The sequence below is a fragment of the Nelumbo nucifera genome, chromosome 1 (assembly GCF_055504915.1).
Source record: "Nelumbo nucifera cultivar China Antique chromosome 1, China Antique-T2T, whole genome shotgun sequence".
Taxonomy (NCBI): Eukaryota; Viridiplantae; Streptophyta; class Magnoliopsida; order Proteales; family Nelumbonaceae; genus Nelumbo; species Nelumbo nucifera.
Genome location: NC_142649.1, coordinates 154,825,133 through 154,848,591, shown reverse-complemented (window position 1 = coordinate 154,848,591; position 23,459 = coordinate 154,825,133). Strand labels below are relative to the sequence as shown.

The 23,459-nt window shown below is 34.9% G+C and overlaps 1 protein-coding gene across 2 annotated transcripts; it reads right to left on the bottom strand.

Moving 5' to 3' along the window:
• Window positions 1-200: 200 nt before the first annotated feature.
• LOC104602715 (transducin family protein / WD-40 repeat family protein) lies at window positions 201-17,884 on the bottom strand. 2 transcript variants are annotated; one of them, XM_010266494.3, is made up of 4 exons: window positions 16,334-17,884; window positions 10,793-10,897; window positions 3,607-4,242; window positions 201-667 (listed from the first exon to the last, which is right to left on the bottom strand). In XM_010266494.3, the coding sequence occupies exons 1-4, from the start codon at window positions 16,979-16,981 to the stop codon at window positions 497-499; spliced, it is 1,560 nt and encodes a 519-aa protein (XP_010264796.2). In that variant the 5' UTR covers window positions 16,982-17,884; the 3' UTR covers window positions 201-496. The 2 variants fall into 2 exon arrangements, with proteins under 2 accessions (XP_010264796.2, XP_010264797.2); XM_010266495.3 differs by having other exon boundaries at window positions 10,793-10,894; window positions 16,334-17,881.
• Between the last annotated feature and the right edge of the window lie 5,575 nt (window positions 17,885-23,459).

The window sequence follows — 23,459 nt, the reverse complement described above, 5'->3', positions numbered from 1 at the left end:
GTGGGTAGACTTGGGAAGAGTTCTTGTGGGTCTGAGATCTGGATTCATTGCTAAGTGCGTGAATAATACTTTTCATCTCTCCTTTGAGAAAACACTTGAAAAAATCCAAACACCATTTAGTTGACGATATGCATCACAAGTTCACAACTTTGACATAATGACCGTCGAAATTTAGAAAAAATAAAACTCAGTCCCAATTGTAAGTAAATATGATTGCATAATAAGGAAAACAACTCTGAAAGTACAATATTGAAACAACTTCTCGAATCCAAGCACATTGAAAATTGATTAGAAATGGGTTACTCGACTAATGGGGAAGGCATTTACATTGAGATGGTCTAGCAATTTTTCTAGGTAGAAGGAAGAAAACCTCAGATTTACATGAACATGAAAAAATAATCCCTGGTGGGGAAAAGGCTGACGAAAAAACGACTTAAAATTCCGTTACAGCATCTACATAGCTCACAAAATATGTTACCACATGGACGAAAACTTCTCAGACTTTCTTTTTACTTCTGCTTGGCCCCCATATCCTGATTGTTTGATCATCACTTGCTGAAGCTAACATTTGGGGTCTTCTCGGGTTCCAGCTTACACAATTTACAGTCATTCTATGGCCTGGCAAAACCTCAATGGGCTTGCAGCTCTTTCGGTTCCAGATGTAAACCTTGAGACAGAAGAGCATTGACCTAAGTGCCAATATAACTTATACATGCATTCCATGCATATGCACACAGAGCATGCATATCTACAATGCATAGAAGAATGTGTATTTTTTTCACTCCACTTAGAAGAATGTGTATTGTGCATACCTTCATGTCTTTGGGCCATATGCAAATAGTTATGCATGTAGTTATGCATGAATGACAAAAATTATCACTGAACTAACAAGCAGAATTCCATCAACCCAAACAGGCATATATTAAAATGAGTTGTGAGGATAGATCAAATGCATGATGTTTTCAAATGTGTGCTGTGTGGTGTCAAAGATGTGCTCAGATGCATGAGGTTGTGCCCTTGGTCATAATTATTTCTAATATTAAAAATCATGACATATTCTTGTATCAAAAAGCATTTTAAAGTTGTGATATCAGAGATTAAAAAGAAAAATAGTAAAGAGAAAAATACGAGGCTAGAAACAGAAGAATGATTTGGAAACAAAAAGAACAGGGCAAAATAGGCCCTGTCACATTGTTTACACAATAATTAATAATTAAAGTACATAAATAGCCTAGAGACAATAACATAAATAACATTTTCAACATTCCCCCTCAAAGTGAACCTAGATGCTTTTCCTTTTTATCAGTAACAGTAAAAAACAGTTTATTGCTTTGTAAAACATACGAGATTTTAGATACTATGATTAAGCGCCTTGCACCTAGGGGCGTAAGTGAGCTGAGCCAACTCACAAGTACTCGAGCTTGGCTTGCTAAATACTCAAACTCGGCTTGAAGATTACCAAGTCGAGTCAAGCTTGACTCAAGTCAAGTAATTAGTCAAGCCGAGTTCGAGTTTCGTAATACACGGCTCAACTAGCTTGCAAGCCTAATCGAGCTTCTAATAAAATATTATCTTTTAATATATTATTATTTATAATATAAATAAATATTAATTTTTATAGTGTAAACAAATAAATTTATAATCAAGTTACATAATATATTTTTATTTATAATATTTCATAATATTGATTTATTTATAATTTTTAATATATAATCAAGTTTTCTAATATGTTTTTTATTTATAATATTTTAAATATTATTTTATCCATAATTTTTAATAGCAATTTATTTATAATTGTCTCGAGCCAAGTCGAGTTCAAGCAGCTCGCCAGTATCAACTCGAGTCGAGTTCGAGTATGAAACTCAAAACTCAATCGAGCTCTAGTCAAGTTTCAAGCTCTAAGTTTCCGAGTCAAGCTCGAGCTCAAGCCACCCAAAACTTGACTCAACTTGGCTCAATTACACCCCTACTTGCACCCCTTTAGGCAGTTAGCATTGGATAACCCCCATCCATTATGCACTTCAATGGTATGATGCCCTAATACATTTGATTTCTATGCCCCAATTTTGCCAATCCATCAGCTAAGTGGTTAGCTGACTCTGGAATCCACCTTCCTTGTGCTCCTATTCCCAATAACAGTTTTGTGATTTCCCTTATCATGTATCTGTTCCTTATCCATGCAAAAATTACCCTTGGCCAGCCTTAGGCCATGCAGCGCCGCCCGAACTCTTCCCTAATAGAATCACCTTCCCCTATAGACCCTGATTGAATTGCTTGACTGTGTTCTTCCCAATTCCTGAAAGCCCATAATACTCTTGAGCTCCCTGAGCTGCATCTATTAAAGCTCATCTTGATTCTGTTCACATTGGGTGGGTGCACAGGAGGAAGCCACTATCATTCAATTCCTAAATAGGCTTTTCATAGTAAATTGGTGAATATGAAATAACCTCACCACTATGTTTTCTAATATTGCATCCCTGCTTTTACTTTTATCTTTGAAAATTATTCTCTTTCTTCTCAAATACACCAAAGAATGGCTACACTTGTGCACCTCCACATAATTTTGCCTCTTCTTCTAGAAAGAAAGAAAAAAGGAGAAGGCTTGTAGATGAAATGTATTGAAGGAAAATGGCAGGAGATCAGTAGATGGAATGTATTTTCATGATTTGCCTTACAAAAGAGGCAAACATGAGGAGATATATATAAGTAGGGTTTTCTCCTCAAAAGATTCTCATAGTTATTAATTTTGTCATGGTAGACATTCCAGCAAGAAATGAAAGTGCATAGAAGACCATCTACAGCACATCAGCACCCATAACAAGAATTGATCTGTTACATGTTCAAGGGGCTAGAACAGCTAAGGGCAAACCAACAAGGACATGTGTTGTACTAAGAAATGATTTAAATGCTCATAATTTAACGATGGATGTGCTATTGTCTATTGAACAGAACGAAATGGTGAAACAGGATTCATGTAGCCAACACCATATAGTTGAAATCAGGCTTAGATGACGATAATGTAGACCACCTAGTGTTTTAAAAGCGCAAGGCGCAAAAAAAGCGCAAGGGCCAATTTGTGCCTGAGGCGCAAGGGAAGGCATGTGCCTTTTTGAAGCAAGGTGCAAAAATACAAAAAAGAAAGCTAAAAAATCAAAAACAAAATGTCAGAAATTTCAGAAAATGCCAAAAAAATTTAAAAAATGCAAAAAATAAAAAATAAACATAATATTAATAAAAAATATAAACTTAAATTTTAAAATAAATGTTTTAAAATCCTATTACCTAAGATTAAAATAGATAAACATAACATGTAAAGAGTATTCAAATGAAAATTTGAAAATAAAAGTAAACATATAAAGCATCTTCAAGCATGTAAAACCCACAATCTCTTTTTTTCCTCAATTGCATTACTTCAAGTAGCTAAATTGTATTATTCTATTATCAAGATGCATACAAGTCCGCTACAATCTCTTTTTTTCCTCAATTGTATTACTTCTGCTGGCATGTTCATAGCCAGGGCAAAAATTGTATTATTCTATTATCAAGAAACAAAGGGAGAGAAAAAAATAACTAAATGAACAAAGATTTTTCTAAAGAAGAGCATACCTGTGAATCTTCACTACCACTGGCTATGAACATGCAATTCAAACCACCAAAGCAAGAACGAATCACATACTTCCCTTGTCTGTGGCCCACATACTTCAATGGTTTGTCCCATTTCTCGGCAACACCCCACAAATGGATCTCTTGGCTATTGAGATTGACTATCAGAAATCGGCCATCTCTAGAAACAGAAAGCGATGTGATAGCATTCTCCTCTGAGATAATCTGCTCTGATTTTGTCCTGAAATTGTATATGCGAATCTCTTTCTCATGAAAGACACTGATCAGATGATCCCCATCAGGTGTCACAGCAAGGTCTGAGACCTTAGGCAACCTCCCCCCTTTCCATGCCTCCAGCTCATTGCCATTGAGGTCCCATGTGTAGATACAATTTTTTGGGTCAGAGCTACCAGAGACCAGCCTCTTTGAATCAGGAAACCAAGCACACGAGGTGACAACAGGGGTCCGCTCACCAAATGTGTGCTTGCAGTTTCCTGTCTCCACATCCCATAGTTTGAGAACTTCGTGGTTTCCACATGTCAGTAGCATTGTATCATCAGGGCTCCATGCCACAAAAGAAACAGGATTTTGGTGGTTGCACAGTCTGTGTTTCAATGACACAAAACCTTCTTCTGATACCTGAAAAAAAAATCCCAAAACTGGAATCTGAAACTAAAGGCCTTAAAACCACTCCAATCCCTTGTTTAGCAACTGAGAGAAATAAAGGCATGCATTCAGAAGTTTTATCATAAAGTAAAGAGGTAAACTCCATTTCCCAAATATTGGTCAGAATCCAATATACCATTGGATGATAAGAAGAAGAGTTTTATATATGCATGCATGTGCAAACACACACCCAAAGCCCTAACTTGCAAGGCAGTCAAGATCATACTGGTAATCTTTTCTTCAGAAGCTATGGTTTTTCCATACTGTTTTAACTAATTATAAGTTAAAAGTATTTATATGAGGTTCCAAAACAAATATCCTAGTAACAGATGGCACTATTTGCTTTACGAGGAAAAATTGTGTTACCTGCCTATGTAGATGTTGTCACTTTGGTTGAACACCCCAATTTCTTTTGTTTTTCGACCTCACTAAGCTGTGGAGCCACTTGAGAGCAAGTCCAGACCTCTCAAAATATCTGCTAAAACTTACCTATTTGCTTTTTATGCAACTTTTAAAAACTAAATCAAAAGGAATCTGCAATCTTATTTCCCTTCTTCTGTCCCCCGTTCCTCTTTACCATGTAGGCATATCTCATGTACATCCTTCCTGTTTCCTTTTGCAATAAAAGTTATCCTTTCTCAAAAAATAAATAAACAAATAAAAATAAAACCAGCAGTTTCTAGACATTTTCTCCCTTACAACAATCTTTACTGTCCCTTAAAACAATCTTTAACATTATCACTGTCCAACTTCCCACTCTTGTTTTGTGCATTATAATAATGTAGACAGTACGAAGCCTGAGCACAGAGAACAAGATACTGCCACATCAGTCTTTACTGTCCCTTCCTGTTTAACATTATCACTGTCCCTTAGAACAATCTTTAACATTATCACTGTTCAACTTCCCACTCTTGTTTTGTGCATTATCATAATGTAGGCAGTACAAAGTCTGAGCACAGAGAACAAGATACTGCCACATCAGTCAAATATTGTCTGCCATGCCAGAGCACAGATCACCCCATCTGTCAAGATCAAAGGGTACCACCAGTGAAACCAATCTTAAAAAGAGCACTACCACTGAAGAGGAAGCAGAATTCTTAAAATGGAAGACTAGGGCTTATGATCATTATTCTATTTCATACTTTTCAATTTTTTTCTTCTTATATGGCAATTAAATGCTGTTTTTCTTTTATATAGTTTATGGGGATTATTGTTATTGGGCCATGGCCCTCCCTATTTTAGGTTTTTATAGGTCTTTCTACTGTCATCTTATTTGGGGCACTTTTGTAATTTTTACATATTTCCAGCAATTATATAAGAGATTTGGGGTGGGGGAAGACTATTCCTTGCTTATTTTTCCTGATTTTTTTCTGTTTTGTATTGCTGAAAATACAACATTTTTGTTCAATCAACAAAGCCAAGTCTCCACAACCTTCATTTGACCCAAGTTCTGCACTTAAAATCTAATTACGTCCCCTTCTTTTTTTTTTTTTTTTGATTGGAAACAGTAACTTTCATTAAGGATATCAAATAAACATCTTGCACTGTTAACCACTCAGACAACGGCACCAATCAAATGTAAAAAATGTAAAATTGCTGATACCCTTTGACAGAGGGTGGGAGATGTTTTTGGGGCGGTCAGCTGCAACCTGGAGCTGGTAAAATATTTTGTAAAGAGCTGGAACCTTAGTGGTCTAATCAAGGAAGGAAAGGTCATTTGGAGGATTGCTCTTTTTGTTGTTTTATGGACTTTATGGACAAAGGAATAAAGGCTGCCAAAAGGTTGTGTTGTATACTCCCTCCGTACAGAGCCAGTGTACCAGGGGGGACTAGGGTATTCACATGTTCACATGTAACCAGAGAGTTTAAACCCCCACCACTAAAACAATGGATTCCTAGCGAATAAGAAGAGCACATAACTTTGGGATCAAGTTAGATGTTAAATACACTCAAAATTCCTCAATTTTAGTACTATCTATTATAAATAAAATAAAATAAAAGGCAAAAAAAACAGAGAAATTTTCAAGTAATAGAGAGATCCACTATTATTGAATGATGTGGAAGTCAAATCTCCACTGAATTGAAATTGGGGATTCCAATCTCTAGCCCATATTCTCTAAATTTTCAAGTGAATCTACTCTTAACAACAGCATATTATTCTTTGTTATTTACCAAAACACACACACAGACACATTATATGAAGAGAAAACCTCTCTACAGTATGGGAAGAAAGGAACAAGAGAATCTTTGATGATTAAAGCTTAACCAAGGAAACAGTTTTGGAAACAATCTTGGCTAGGGTGGCACATTAGGCAAAAACTTTATTTATTTCTAATCATGTATCCTATGATGATATTGCTAGGAATTGGCAAATCATTGCTAACCGATCTGCAGCTAGATCAAGGGTCGTATCATCTTTGAAGCCACCTGCAGTACCACTTATTAAAATGAATTTTGACAGTTGCAGCCTAGGGAACCCAGGGAAGTCAGGCATTGGAAGTGTTTTTAGACACTCAGATGAGACTGTAATGGATCCTTACTCAGGGCCTATCGGTTATGGAGATTCAAACAAGGCAAAATTGATGGTAATATTACATGGACCGAGGCAAGGCAGAAAACCTAACTACAGAAATACAATGGTGGAAGGGGACTCCAAGGTAGCTGTGGGATGGTTAAGGAATAATACTCAAGGAACATGGACATCTAAGATACTCATCAAAAACATGGACATCTACAGAAATACTATAGATACTTGCCAAGGGAAGTCAGATTTTTGGCTGAAGATTCATTCCAATGGGTTCCTAGAAGTGTAAATAGCATGGCTGATAGCCCCAAAAATCAAATTATTTATGTTTTCTTTTCTTCTGATAGGAAATTTCCTTCCAAAAAATGTTGATTAATAGAGGAGTTAAAATTGATGGCAAATGTGCCTTCTATGGGCCGAGGACAAAAGTAACATTTTTAGAGATTGTGCTTATATAAAACAGATTCCGATGATGGTAGACCAAACTATCCCTAGCCCGGTGGATAGAAATGGGTCAATGGTTGATAGGTGGAATCTGCTTTGTAAGGAGGGTATTAAACAAAGTGGTGAAGATCTCTTGGACAAAGTGCCCTTTCCTGCTTTGTCATATCTGGAAAAATAGAAATAGTTCCCAGAGGAACCTGAATTCTTTGTCTGCTTTGGCATATTTGGATAGGCAGAATGGGGGTTGTGTATGGAATCCCCAATTCCAAAGGAACCTGAATGACTGGGAGGTGAATTCTTTAATTAGTCTGTTACAGACACCGTACAATGTTAGGATTCATGGAGCACAGGAAGACAAAAGGAAGTGGATCTTTGAGAATTCAGGTGATTTTTCAGTTAAATCTTTTTACAACAATCTGACAAGGGAGGAAGACTCTAATTTCCCAAGTAATATGATCTGGATCAGGAATGTACCATCTAAATTGGCTTTCTTTGTCTGGTTTGCAGTCCTGGATAAAATCCTTAGAACAGAAAACTTAGTTAGAAGAGGTATACAGGTGCTGGATGAGAGGTGTGTTTTGTGCAATAAAAGTGTGGAAACCACAAGTCATCTACTGACTCATTGTGAGTTTGTCTACTGGATTGGGGGAAAATGTTGGAAATTTTTGGGGTAAATTGTGCTTTCAAGCTGATGTGAAAAGTCTCATGAATGCTTGATGGCTAAAGCAGTTAAGGCTGGCAGAGTAGCTTGGAACATCACACCAGTAGCAGTTTTTTGGGCAGTTTGGTGTGAAAGAAATAACAGAATTTTCAAAGGGAGACATAATTCAAAAGAGGAGGTTTTCAAAAAAGTTTCAGGCATGTTGTTTTCATGATTTGCAAATCACTCTGTTCAAATTCAAACGTACAAGTTCTTTTTTGATAGGGATTTTCTTTTGGTCAAAATCATGTAAATGTCTTGCTGGTTAGGTTTATTGTAATTGGGCCTGTTGGGTTTTCTCTAGTATAGATTCTCTTTGTACAGGAGTTCTAGACCAGTTGTATATCTTGGATTATTTTGTTCTATCTTAATACAATATATTACCTTTTTCAAAAAACAAAATAGTTCCCATTCCAATGGTGGTAGAGAGAGCAAGGAATTCAATGATGGAAATCTCTATGGCCAACATTTATCATAGCTGTCAAGGCAATATCAACAATATAGGCAAAATATCCCAATTTTAGTAGTTGGTGATATGAAATTTTCCAGGAATCTTTTTTCCAAATATCTCCAATATTTTGCCGATATATCAGCGATATTGGTGATATTTCAGATTTTGTTGATAGACTTTATATTTAAGGTTTAAAATCAGAGAATATTATTAAAGAACTTTTTGATACTTCATTAAAATTATTATATTTTTTTAAAATAAATTGGTGATATTCCAGATTTCATTGATAATCTTTATATTTAAGGTTTAAAGTTTTAGAATGTTATTAAAAACTTTTTGATACTCCGCTAAAATCATTATAATTTTTTAAAAATATTTTCATAAATGAACCATGGGGAGTTGGTGATTGGATAATTGATCAAAAAAAAAAAGTTGGTGATTGGATAATTGACTTACTAGTTTGATATTATTAACTTACTAAGTCACTAAAACTGAAAAGAAAAAGTAAAATGCATATAACTACAAAATAATATTCTCAAACTAATCAAAACATATAGTAACAGATAAAAGTCAGAATGGCAAGTAATTGACATATTTAATAAAGAGAAGATAGCTAAGAGACTAAAAGTGAGACAAAGAAAGATACCTATTAAAGCATCTCAATTGTCTCCTATTTGATTTATACAGTTTCTTGTCATGGTTATTTTGAGCCTTAACGTGCAACTATATTTATCCTAATGATTCCTTGAAGGTTTATTAACTAATTCCATGTTTCTAGAAATATTTCCTAATTTTTTTAATTTCCAAAATATCTTAGCGAAACTAGCAAAATATCTCTGAAATTTCTCCACCTCTACATGGAAAAGTGTCCATCGATATCGAAATGGTGAACCAGGGCAACAAGGTGCCTGTGGATGGTCACCTCGCTTAATTGCTACATATTTTGTACATGCCACTATGAAACACTCTTATTTTCTTTGTTTTTAATATTATAATAATTAAATAGATGTTATTAAACTAAAATATTCATTATGTGGGTTTTATATACTAGTTTCTTTTTATTATATTCTCAATTGTCAGGATTCAATCAACACGCATGTTGGTGTATGTTGTCTTGAACCCTAGACTTAAAAACCTAAACCAATAAGCAAGGAAAAACTTAAAATTCTGTCCAATTAACACATTCTTTATTTTTATCATCATCACAATCGTCCTTCCACCACTCTTTTTCCTTTTCCTAGACAAAGATAGGGGCTCAACCCCTATATTTTCCGGGTTTTCTTTTCCTCTTTTTCTTCCCATAAATATGTTGATTTTCTAGATTTTAATATGAAGCATATGCTTTTTTATGAAATTTATAAATAATTATCAATGAAGGATGGTTTCTGGTTTCTATGGAACTTAAGGAATTACCCTAGAGTTCATGGTTTCTATGTAAAAATTTCATCACCTAGGATTCATGGTTTATATTTAAAAATTTTCATCACCTAGAAATTTATAAAACCCTAAGCATATACTTTTTGTTCGAGAAAGGTTTATTTCTGGAGATCTTTGCATACCTTACTTGCCCTTTGGAAAACAGCTAGCCGATGTCTTTAATAAAGGGCTGTCAAAGGCATTCATGAATTATTAGGCAGGTTGAGCATAATAGGTATCTATGCTGAACTTGAGAGGGAGTGTTGTGAGACATAATGTATTAGTGGGCCGAAATGCTTGTCTTACTTTTGTAGTGGGCCTTGGCCTTATATCTTTGTATCTCTTTTATTTTCTCAGCCCACCTAGTAAGGGACTTTTATGTAATTTCTTCCTCCTCTAAATTCTAATATACATATCATATCATTCTGGGCTGGACAAAAAACAATCTACCGCCTTTTTCTCAAACACCTTCAATTGTTCTATTCTTTCTCCTTCCTTCTTACTCAAAATACTTCTCCTTTGACCAACATTGGCATCATATGCATTATATATTTATTCTCAGCCATTGATCTTTATGGATCATAGTGGCATAAAATGGGGGTGGAAACAGCTTAAGACTTGACTAAAAAAAATTCTCTCTACAGAGTGGGTGGGGATTTCACATATATTAGACAAAAAATCTATAGTTGTTGAACTATTTTTTTGGTGTGTCTTCTCTTATATATCACTACTTACTTTTAGGTGCATTTGATTGAGGGAAAGGTCTTCTATCAAGTCAAACAGTCTTATGTTTTAAGAAAGGAAAGCAAGGAGACAATGCTAGTTTGAAGATGACAGTTTGCTAATTAGTAAAGGCTGTGATTGATGATATAGTAGATCTATGCTAAAACTACCAACCTATTTACCTGCCACACAAACATATAGACAAGCTGAGAAGAATGTAAACATTCCATAAGTACTACTCTAAGATACCAGGTTTATGTCATACCTTCCATATTATGGCTGTGCAGTCACTCGAAGATGATGCTAAGTATTCCCCGTTATTTGAAAATTGTACAAACCAAACCTCATTCTCATGGTGATTTAAGATCTGCTACAGTGAGAAATATCAAAATAAATTCCACTTATATTTCCAATCATAAGATAGGAAAATAAATGGAAAATGTGAATAGCTCAATGGAAATGATAAAATTCAGATTGCAATCGCTAACCACTATAAAATTTTATATTTTAATTTCATGATTTAAACAGCACAACTTAAGTGTATACAATTTAAGGTCCTTGGGGTTTGTTTAACACTTCTACATCCTCAACATCCAAAGTGTTATTAGTATTTTATTAATAACAGAAACTATGGGAGAGAGTGATCAAGTAAAAATTACAACATGAAGCAAGTATTATATTAGAAAAACCAATTTGGTTTTATGTTAAGAAGATCAACCATGGAAACTATCTTTTTATTGAGGCAATAGGTAGAAAAGCTTCAAGAAAAGAAGAGAGATCTTCACATGACATTCATTGATTTGGAGAAAGCATGTGAAGGAATCCTTAGAAAGATAATATGGTGGATTTTGAAAAAGAAAGGAATGCCAATAGGAATGTGGACCTGATTAAGGACATGACAAATGGTCCAAGAACCAATGTGAGAACCAGTGATTTAAAAGGCACGCCTAGGCCCTAAGCACAGCACTTTCAAAAGGCGTGTGCCTAGTGCGCTGTACGCTTCAGCCCAGGCATGCACTTATTTTGCGCTTTTTGTTCTTTTTTGAACATAGCAGTTGGACCAGGGAAACCGGACCCCTGGCCAAGTCCCTCGAGGCAATTCATTCATCCTAATAAAATATCTTCTTAAAAGGCAATTAAAATTATAAAATCGTTTATTTTGTGTAAGGATTAAGAATTTCAAATCCTAACATGGACTTCTTTTGGCTTGCCTCAAGGGGCTTGGTACAAGCACAGCTCATAGAATTAGCAATGCAAGATGTGTTGCATCACATTAGTTATTTGAAGTAATGCAATTGAGGAATGAATTGCCTTGAGGAAACATCTTGCATTCCTATGTGATATAGGGGGCACCTTATTTTATATATGCTGAATAAAATAAGAAAGGCATTTTAAGAAGAAGAAATGTGTTGATTAGACAAAATTTTAAGTTCTTCCTTACTTATTGGTTCAGGTGTTGAAGTCTTTGGGGGTTAAATACAGCATTTAGCAATGTTTGTATTGATTAAACCCTAAAATCAACAGCAGAAACATCCTCATATAATTTTAAGGTTTTCACCCAGTGGACCACTCTAATGACGATGGCTTCAATTAGTGCCTCTCTACTTCTTTTTCTGCAAATGTTCTCTGGTTTCCCATATTGTCCAACAAACTGCCCTCATAAATCCATAAAATTCTTCCCCTCTTCTTATGCCAACTAACAAAGGTAGGGCCAAACAAGCTTTGTACATTTGGAGGGGGTTCCACCTTAACCCAAACAAGGATAGGAGTTATTATTGAATCCATATTCTATCACTTCCAATATTTCTCTAGGTCCTATTAAAAAAAAGGAGCCTAAAAATGTCATCCTCCTACAAACAAGAGTCTAAAGATATCACAGCATTTTTACAGCCAATAGCCTTCAATGTTCCCCTTAATTGATACATTAACTTCTACAATTCCTGATCAGAGCTATCACCTTCTATTCAAAATATGGATGGCTACAGGGTAAGATCAAGGTTTAAAATGTCGATGTCAGTGGAAATATCGGTCATCCAAATATAAGAAACATGTCGGAAATGTCGGAAATATCGTATGGAAATATTGTAAAAATTATAGACATGGTGGAAACATTTTAAAATATGCAACATATAGAAAGATATTTTATGAAATGATAAAAGAAGCATAGGAACACATTTTTAAATTATTATCTTGTTGCAAATCAATAAACAAAGCTAAGAAACTAAGGTTATAGACGAAAGAATACGCTCTGAAGTTGCCCTGTAAACTTTAAGATTCAGAGCTTCATGATAAAATGAGTTGAAGCAAAATTTTAACTCATAGAAAATGTAAATGATTGTAATAGATCAACCAAATAATCTATTACACAAACAAAAAACTAATATTTAACTTCATATTTGAAATGAATATTGAACTAGCTCAAAGTGGTAATCATGTAAGTTAGGCGGACAATAAAATTGTTATTTAACATATTTACAATATTGTACCAACTTATGTTATAATACTATCTCTTGGACTCCACATAGTATTGGTAGTATTCACTGGGAAATATGTTGATTCCAGTAAAGTTTCATGTCACTACCCATGGAAGTGGAAATGGAAATATGTTGTGGAAACTATTTGTTGTACTCCACATAGTGTTGGTAGTGTTCATTGGAGAAATGTCAATTCCGGTAAAATTTTGTGTCGCTACCCATGGAAATGGAAGTATTAGGGAAATTAGGGACATTTTAAACCATGGGTAAGATCCATGAATAGGCAACAAGCTTATGCCCAAAGTTTTCATGCTTGCAGTTTCCAACTAAATCATGTCAATGAAATGCCTTTGTTATTTTATTCAGCATATATAAATAATGTTCATTAACAAGCCTATTTTGGATATTGTCATTAATATATAATTTGGTAATGTATAGTTGGTTTTTATGTTCCATTGTTGTTGGGCTGTCTTGTTGCAAGATGTTGTTTTCAGTTTTCTTTCAAATGGTGCTTTCTGGTCACCTGCTATATGCTCTTTTTTATTAATGAAAATTACCTTTATTAGCAACAGGAAAACATTTGACAGGCACCACACATCCAGCACAACTACCCATGGTATCAGATTGGTAGAACACAGCCACATTGTGTTAATAAAATCACATTATAGAGCACAATTATTAGGGCAAAAAATTCTAGAAGATATTGTACCAAAAAAACTAGAAGATACAACATATGTAATATAGACCAAGGTTCAAAATATCGATACGCCCGATACGCCGAACCGATACTATTTTTTTTACTTTTTTATTTTTTTCTGAAACCAGTTCAGGGTGGCCGGTTTAGGGCTCCTCCACCCCCTGAACCGGTCAGACCCCGATACACCCACTATAGGGGCGTATCGGAGGGGTCCCAGAACGTCGGAACGATACGTATCGGCCGATACGGGCCGATACGTGTCGACACTTTGAACCTTGATATAGACATACTAGTACATATGGAGATTTAGAGATAAAAAGAAAATTTGTAAACGACCATAAGGTAGGTCGAATATAATTATATAATTCATATTTTATAGACTAATATCAAATAATGTCTAGAAGGAGCAAACTGGTTTCACAGTTTCTAATATCTACTAACTAATATCATCCTAAAGATAATTCTAAAAATATTCTTCTAACATCTTTATTTACTTCTCAACAAAGTGCCATAGACATAGAACTCTCTCTTCTTTGAGTAGAAAAAGAAAAAACAATAATCTGATTTCATAACAGTGAAAAAGAAGAAAGAAAGAGAGTTCTTAGTGAGAAGAGAAGAAGAGATGGGGTGTGAAGCCAACAATGATCTGGTCACCCCACTCATTATCTTATATACTCATAAAAACAAGGTTGGCTACAAAGACTAATATGCCCTTAATAGGGCGGCTATTGCTAATAACATAAAAAACAGTCCCAAAAAGACAGCATAAACTAATGGGCCTTGAGCCCAATAACACTAACTAATGATTATAAACAAGAAAAACATAAGAAACCGCTTAATCTCAACACTTTGATAGAAAAGTAGATGACATTATTAAGCAGGAAGTTTAAGCAATTAAGCCAATGCCACAAGTGTAAGCTTGTCTTACACTGGACGACTGCCAATCCCAAACCCAAATAAAGGAGGGTCATGTCAGGTTGGCAGCCAGCACTTAAAACTTTTGACAAACTCTAATGATGATGAAGTTTAAGCAAGGAGATATTGAAGAAAATAGGTCAAGCAAGGAGATATTGATGAAATAGCAGAAGTCCTTGGAGAGCTCAAAGATATAGTGCTAATGGAGCTGCCAGAGAGGCTTTCACCCAGAAGAATCATGGAGCAAGGGGCTAAGCCATTGGCAGTGATGCTTTACATGATGGCACCACCAGAACTAAAAGCGTTAAGGAGGCAGTTGAGAGAGTTGCTGGGTACCAGATTTAGTAAGCCAACAATGACCTCATTGGTTTACCAGTGCAGTTTTAAAAGAAGTGTTAACTTTTAAAAGGTAAGAAATGAAAGATTTGCATTCAAACCATATCTTAATACCTTCTCAAAAATATGCCTACTATACTATCCCATTCCTCCACTATCCACAATTTATTGTTCTGGATAGTTTCATGAATCAGCCGACGTTTGCCAACCAGTCAGTAGTGATTAATCTCCAAATTTATGGACCTTTTATTCCTCTTGTTTCTCTTTTTTTTTCAGGCTTTTAAGCTAAGGATTGGAAGATAGATGTTTTATGATAGCCTTTTGTTTTGAAGGTATGATTGGTTTTTCCATCTGTCAATAATTTAGGCTATTCCTTAACATGTGATTAGAAATTTACCAATAATTTGATGGATATTGAGGTCTTGACAAAGAAATTTTGTCATAGAGGTGTTAATAATGGTAGTTCATTTTCATGTGGGTAAAGTAATATTGATATCTTTTAGAAGGAACTTCATCATGGATATGGTTTGTTCTTACTTCTTAAGGTTGAAAGTTTCTACCCAAAAAAAAAGGATGGAAGTTAGTCAAGTCAATCTGTCAATTGTTTAATGTACTAGACTATCTCTTTTTTGTTAAAACACCTAATAAATATGTATTTAAAACCTAAAAACAAATTTAGGGAAGAAAATATAGTTTTGATTTTAAGCAGCTGTGAGTAGGAAATTCTAACCAAGGAGGAAAGTTTCTACCCTAGATGTAGCCAATCTAAGAAAGCCAAAGTCAAACTATAACATACAGAGAAGATAACATTCACATATGACACAATAGGAAAACTTTTTATTGCTACGATAAAATAAAAAAAAAATATATGCATACTTCAGTCTCAAATCTCAAAGTTATTTCCAAGTGTTACTCTTGCATGTAAATGAAATAACAGGAAAGTATTGCATCGTAAGCTCCTGCTTAACATTAGTGGATCTGAAAGGAAATGTTTATACATCTGAAAGGATATACATCTTGTATATCATTCCCTTCTAATGAAAGTTTCCTTTTCTCAAAAAAAGGAAATGTTTATAACTTTATATCCAGCAATTTCCAACAGGTATACATTTCTAATGACCTTCAATAAACACAAAAGAAAATAAGGTTCAATTTGGAAAGAGTGCAAGTACAAATATGTACAGTACGAATACATACAAAATACAAGGTTTTGCACCCTACATATTTGTATTTATACTCCTTCCAAACTGAGCCTAAATAAAATACAAGCATAAATGCATACACACGAGAGAGAGAGAGAGAGTCAAGTTCAAAAGATATATATTTTCAGTAACATACACAAACAAAGTGCAGAAAAAAACAACTGCAAGAAAATCAAAACTACCTGAACAGTCTCAGTAGGAATCTGATCACGACCGCAGCAATGGTCCTCGTATAGTGAAATTCTATCAGATGAGTTATGATAGATACAAGAATCCCTCTGAGTGATAAGTGCCATCTCGATTAGATGTTCCAACCTTCCGTCAGGCACTGCAATTGGTGGAGTAAGCAAATTTTCCAACTCTAACAACAATCTCCGTCGCAAATCCCTAATAAAACTTTCATCTATCTTACCCAACCCTATCTCCTCTGGAGAAATGATACTAGATACAAGCTTTCTAACTTTCTCTGCGTCTATCCCTGTTTTAGAAATGTGTTTCCGAACAACTGCCAATGCAGAAAATTCATCTCCTCGGCTCAAAGACTCCAAAATACACTGCCGAAGGATGAGAAACGAAGCCGAAGCTTGACTTTCCGCAATCAAATTCTCAATTGTACAAATAGTATTGATACAGTCATCCCAATTAGCATTAAGGATTTGAGACTCGAGTAACGTGAATTCCGAAGATTTGTACGAAATACCAGATTCTGATTCCAAAAGCGAAGCAGACTTTTTGTAGCCTAAGGAGTAAAGACACTGAACAATAACTCTTACAAATTCATGTCTCTTTATTAGGCCCATTGGACCGAGAAGCTCCGGTGATTTCTCCATGGGCACGGAATCGTGGAGAGTTTTACAACGTCTGAGTTACCGTTCTTCCTCCTTGGGCTCAGCATCTCCCATGCCTTCCACTGACAATGGCCATTGGTTGTTACACTTGATAAATAACAAAATTAAAACAACGAACCAGAGTTACAGAAGAAGATCCAAAAAGTCAAACACCCAGATTCAGTGAAGTGTTTCGAAATTCGGATATGGAAAGTGGAGGAGGAGCTCACAAATTCAAAACCCCAAAAGCAATGGATGCAAACTAGAGCAACGCATAAGACAGAAAGGTGATGCCTAAAAACCCCAAAGCCCCAAAACCCAACTTTTCAGAGGATGAGACTGCTGAGCAGGACTCAGAAGAAGCAACAGGGACCTTGGAAGAGACGAGAGCCCAGCAATCCAAAATAAGAAAACGCAAAATTACAAAATAAATGGATAAGATGTAATACACAAGTTGCAGAGTGCTCCCAGAAACTTAAATGTGAAAGGAATATTGATTGCATGAGAGAAGAAATAAGACAGATTAGATACAATCATACAAGGAAAACTACAGAATGAAGGGAATGATCAAAAATGAGAAAATTTTCGGAGCAAAATAGATTTAGAAAAAAAGAGATCAACCATATATAGAAATCTATCGAGATAGTATATTAGTATCTGCTGTGAAGGTATAGCTAGAGCCTAGATGGAAAACCCAGGGTCAGTGCAATTCCAGAAGCAGTTGTTTCCTTTTTTTTTTGTATTTTTTCTTCTTTTGAAAAATAAAACAATAATAATAATTAAGGTTGCGTTCGGATTCGTTCTTCCAAACCCCAAATGTACAAAACCCTAATTCCAAACTTTCTGCTTCGGGGCTTAAAAGTGTTTGGGTTCCATATCATCTGTAACTATATACTTAAAGCTTTAAAGCTTTAGGTTAGTGTACCGTCATATTGTGAAAGAAAAAACACATTTGGTTAGAATATTATATGGTGAGAGATGAACATGTGGTATGTTGGTTGTTTGCCATGCTTGATATAAATTTGCGACATGTGTCTTTTTATTTCCCTCCTTTTTTTTCATTTTCCTTCTCTTCCCTCTTTCTTATATCTTCTCTTTATGTGCCTCTTCTCGACACATTTTGATTTTTTTGAAGTTTATGGTCAATTCAAAGAGATGAAGTTGTCGCCCAAATTTAAAGAAAATGGACTCTCGTTTCAACCATAGAAAATTGATTTTTTTTTTGAAATCATGGCTTTCAAAATCAGACTAGATCGGACGGCCATACCAGAAAAATCAAGAATCGGTCACTTAATCGGTTCCATTTTACACCAAAACTGTCATTTTGACCAAAAACCATTGATTTGGTTAACAAACCGTTGATCCGGGTGAACGAACTATTTGAATCGTCATGTGATTTTTGGCCATTTTTTATTTATTTTTTGTCATAACAAGCCATTCATTCGATTCGAACGGTCGAACCATTCAACCTAGGAACTGGACCCTAAATGATTTGTTGTCCAGTTCGGTTTTAAAAACCTTGTTTGAAATAGTAACTCAATCTCTCCACAAGGAAAGCAATTAACCTAGAAATTTTGGACCGGAATGGAATGAAAGAATGTGTTAAGCACCCCTCCCTCCAACTACTATAGTAGCTCACTATGAGAAATGTTTAGGCGTAATTTTCCTAAGAAAAACAACAAGAAAGATTGTTAAAAATCCCCAAAATATTGTGGGAAAATGCTCCAACTTCCTCTAAACTTGTTTGAGGAGATATTATCAGGTATCAAATACTGACTTCCCTAGGCCCATCGCCTCTCTACTTGTTTATCCAAATCCAAAAGAAGCTAGAAATGCAAGTTCTCCAAGCTTTTAAAACTTCCAAGAACTTATAATTAGAAAAAACCCAAGAAACTGTGAGCTTAGTGAGCAAAGAAAACAAGATGAGAGCTCAACAACTACACCAAGTTGAAAGGATGCTTACACGAGCGCTTTAGATTGGAGAATGCTTATGGTCAAAAAGGGAATATGAAATTGTCAATGTAGGTGAGCTACACACATTGGGGAAAGATTTGAAATGTAAACATTAAGGCTTGGAGGTTTCTTGTGAGAAAACACAAATGAGAACTTTACGGAGATTGGGGATGTTTGTCAATTCTCTCATCTTTCCTTGGGTTCAATTTAAGTCTATATTTGTAGAAAAATGGACAGGAAACCAAGTCTGAAACTTGTCAGATCACAAGGTTTCAGCTTTAAGAAATCCTTGCAAGAGCACTCAAGAAACATGATCTTGACAGGCTTTTTAGAGGCTCTCTGAGGATTTAATCACTCAACCCAAGATTTTTATGAGTTATCTAAGGTTTCTTGGGCCCAATGGGGTTAGTTTTGAACCTATCTTACTTGAATTTGAACTCTTAGTGGCAAAAAACATAAATTTTAAATGGCCATAATAGTCCTTATGTCATTTCCTTTATTTAAAAAGGATTACCTTGGGTTTTTTGGGTTCTCTTAGTTTGTTTGGCTTATCCTAATGGATTTAGGTGTTTTAATATGTCAAGTATAGGGCTGACATCATCCCCACCCTCTTGAAGTCTCAAGTCGAGACAAATGAAGGGTGATTTAATCTAGTGCATCGAAATAGAATCTTTCTAATTTAGCGATCAAATTAGTGAATTAGGTTGTGAAATTTAATGTACTAGGGTTTTTTAGGTCTTTGAACATGGTGGTGAGGTTTGATTAGTCAAATAAGGTTTAAATGATGAAAATCTATAACTAATCATATTTAATCAATGAAATTTGTTGAAATAGAATCTTTGTTTAATAGTGGATTAAATGGGGAATCTTGGGATGAAATTTGGTGAAATTTATTTTTTGAATGTCTTGAATCTAATATAACAAATGAATCTTTTATCAAATATATGGATTGAACGATCGTATCTTAATATTCTTGAGGCAATGAATGTGTTGGATTTGACTTATTGAATCAAGGTTCAAACATTACATAAATCGGAACCTTTGGAAAGAAAGTCGGTGTGATGAGTGGTGAATCTTTGAAGTTTGATCATAAAATTCAACATATAATTAAGTTATAGTTTCCTAAGTTTAAGGATTGTGTTTGATTGGGTGCTAAAGCCTATGCAATGTCAAATTTTGATTTTAATGTTCTCATTAATCAAATTTTAGGTTTATTAATGTAGTTTAATCAGATGCTTAACGTGTAGATTATGCTAAAAAATGAATATTTGGTTTTGATAAGCCTCAAGTTAATTTGGTCATGCTTTTCAAGCTTTGTGGTCCCAAAAGAGGGTATAAAGAGGTAGGATGAAGGTGCCAAGAAAAAATTGGGCTCTAACAACACGTGTTTTCTCTTCTCAGTCAGGGGGTCTTTTCTCCCGTCTCCTCATTTGTGGTTCCTCCTTTATGAACTATCTGGTGTTCTAGCAGTCTGTTTGGCATCGGTGTCGTTGCTCTAGAAAACGACAACACATCAGTGCCACATCGAAAAAAACAGTGATCCAGGAAATGCCTGTTTGTTTGGAACCATTTTTCCATAAAAAACAATGCTCCAAGCCACGCCTTGGAAATCGAGAAGGCGTGGCTTGAAGCAACACCGAATTTAGCGTTTCCTAGAGCTACAGCTTATTGCTACCAACAAGGACATAAGGTGGCAGTGATAGGGATATGATGTGGCATTGGATAATAGGTACCATTGCTGAAAATGTTTCTTGGAGCATTGGTATCAAACATAAAACGTTGTTGTTGGTCCAGAAAACGTCTTACCTGGCAGCAACATTTCCAAACCAAAAAAAAAGACCATTTTCTGAGAAAACGGTGTTGTATTTGTAGCATCGATGCCAAGCATATACTAGATTTATGGCTTTCCTTCTATTTCAAGTTATGGTGGTGAGTTGTGGTTGTATGGTGGCACACTCTCGTGGAGTGATGGTGGTTGAGATAGGGTTTTGATTATGTCGTTGATAGTGTTTTTAGGGTTTTAGTTGGGCTACCACTATACGAGATGGTCCATCAATAATGCTCATTGCAAGTGATGCACATCGCAAATTCTTGATGCAAGTCATGTTATGGCCATCACAAATCCTCATCGCAAGTGAGATTACAAATGCAAATCCTCATTGTGAATGAGATTATCATCACAAATTCTCATCGCGAGTGAAATTGTTATTACAAAAGCAACCGCAAACACAAACCTCAAATGCAAATGAAAAAATCACAAATCGCATATGACCAGGGTTACAAATCACACATACTTGCACAAAAATGAGATAAACACTTTTAGGAGGTCGAAAATGGTTGTTGGCATTTTAAAATTAAATCCACGGATCATGACTTGATCAAGTGTGATCAAGGGACATGTAATTGTAACAATAAGCATTGAACCGAGCCATATATAAAACTCACACTGCCACATATATTGCAGCACCCTAATTACGTTCTTTAGGCTGAGTTTAGAAAGAGTACAAATGCAAATATGTACTGTACAAATACATACAAAATAATGCAAAATATAAGATTCTGCACTCTACATATTTGCGTTTGTACTCCTTCAAAACTGAGCCTTACATCTTTATTTAAGCAAAAAAGAAGCAACCATAGGAAAAAACAGCCAATCTACTAATCGACTTTTCTACGCAAAAATAAAAAATAAAAAATAAAAACCTTTATATTTTATATTGAAACTCTCTTCTTATCATTTTTTAGTTTTTTTTTTCATGGACAAACTCAGGTTAAGCAAGTTCAACCATGAGATGTATAATATTGAACACTAAATTTATAGACACAAATATATCAACCTGATGCACTTCCTTGATTATGCAACTTAACAAATAAATTTCAGCAAAATAAAACACTTTATTTAAATCAATTACTCGTTATTTAGACATAGATGAGCTAGTATTCATCAATCTTCATGCGGTTATGATGGGCCCTTTCCACTATTAAAAATTTAGAATTTGACCACATGAACTTTTTTTTTAGTCTAACAAGGTGAAATTCATTCAGCAATATTTAGATACATGCCCAAAGATTATAATCAGCAAAAAAGGCCAAACAAATGATTATATCCAAAACAATAAAAAATATTAATCAAATTACAAGAACATACCAATCTATTGAACCAAGAAACTATACACTTGAACAGGAACCGAGGGAACTCGTGAGATCTCGGGTGATGAATTTTTAAAGGGTAGAAGACTTAACCAAACCCTGAGTTTTAAAAAACTGACTTAAACATACCTTGGGAATATTAAGGCCCTATTTGGCATCGATCCAAAAATCGATTCTCTAAATGAAAATTACGTTTGGTTGTACTAATTTGCAATTTCTAATTCGAATAATGATGAAAAAATGGTTCTAGAGTTGGATTCTACAATGTCAAAAAAAAAATCAGTTATGATAAATGAGATTCTTGCTACGTCGTTCTATTAGGTTAGGAACCCAAGAGCTGCTTATTACATGCGAAATCAAGGGCATTCTAGTAATTTTTCACCAAAAGCATAACAATGGCTTGAAAATCCCTAGGCCCCAAATGATCTCATAGGTAAGATTTCTTTTTGAACCATGTTTTTCTCAATAAGTAAAAGCACCAGCCAAGGTTCAAAGTAGTATCCCGATATGCCCTTACAAAGGATGTATCAGGGTTTTGACCGGTTCAGCGAGTGGAGAAACCTTAAATCAGCCCCCTGAATTAAAAAAAAAAAAAAAAAAAGTACTGATACTGCCCGATACTCCCCTACCGGCATATCGGGTGTATCGATATTTAGAACCTTGACACCAAGGTCCATGGATCTGTCTTTCTTATTCAATTTATGATGGAAAAAAGATATGGTATGGAAAAAGTTTTGACCAATTAAAATTCACCCATGAATTTTGATAAATAGCACCTTATTCGCTACCACATTTATGATTCCAATTTATTTGGCAGTTGTTTTTCGGATATCATATTTTTTCCATATGATAGTCGAACCCAACTTGTGTTTGATATTTCAGTGACTATTGTGAGAAGTTGCTTGTTTTGTCGGTGACAACCTCACTTTTTAAAATGGAAATCATGTTTTATAATGTAATGGTTCTTTGAATGCGATGGAAATTGTGTTCTCTAACATGCCATGATGTTCCTACTCAATAGAATTATAGAACCAACATGTAATTATACATTTGTCTACAAAGGATGAAACAAGTTGTGATAGATTTTTTAGGTCCCATGTGTAATGTAAAACCTGATTTGTTTTTTTTTTCCCTTACAAATAAATGAAATAGGGATTTTTCATCTCATTTAGAGAATTGATATGAAGAAGCAAGTGATGCCAAACATTATTTTCATTCCAAAAAATAGGAATCAAATGAATGTGCCAAATACCAGTTGAGAAACCATTTTACCCTTCATGGGGTCATGTGATTAACCAAAGCAAAACAATGAGAAAGCATGTTATTTATTGACTTCACCAACCGTGAAAAGTTAAATTCCATTCCAAATCAAACAATA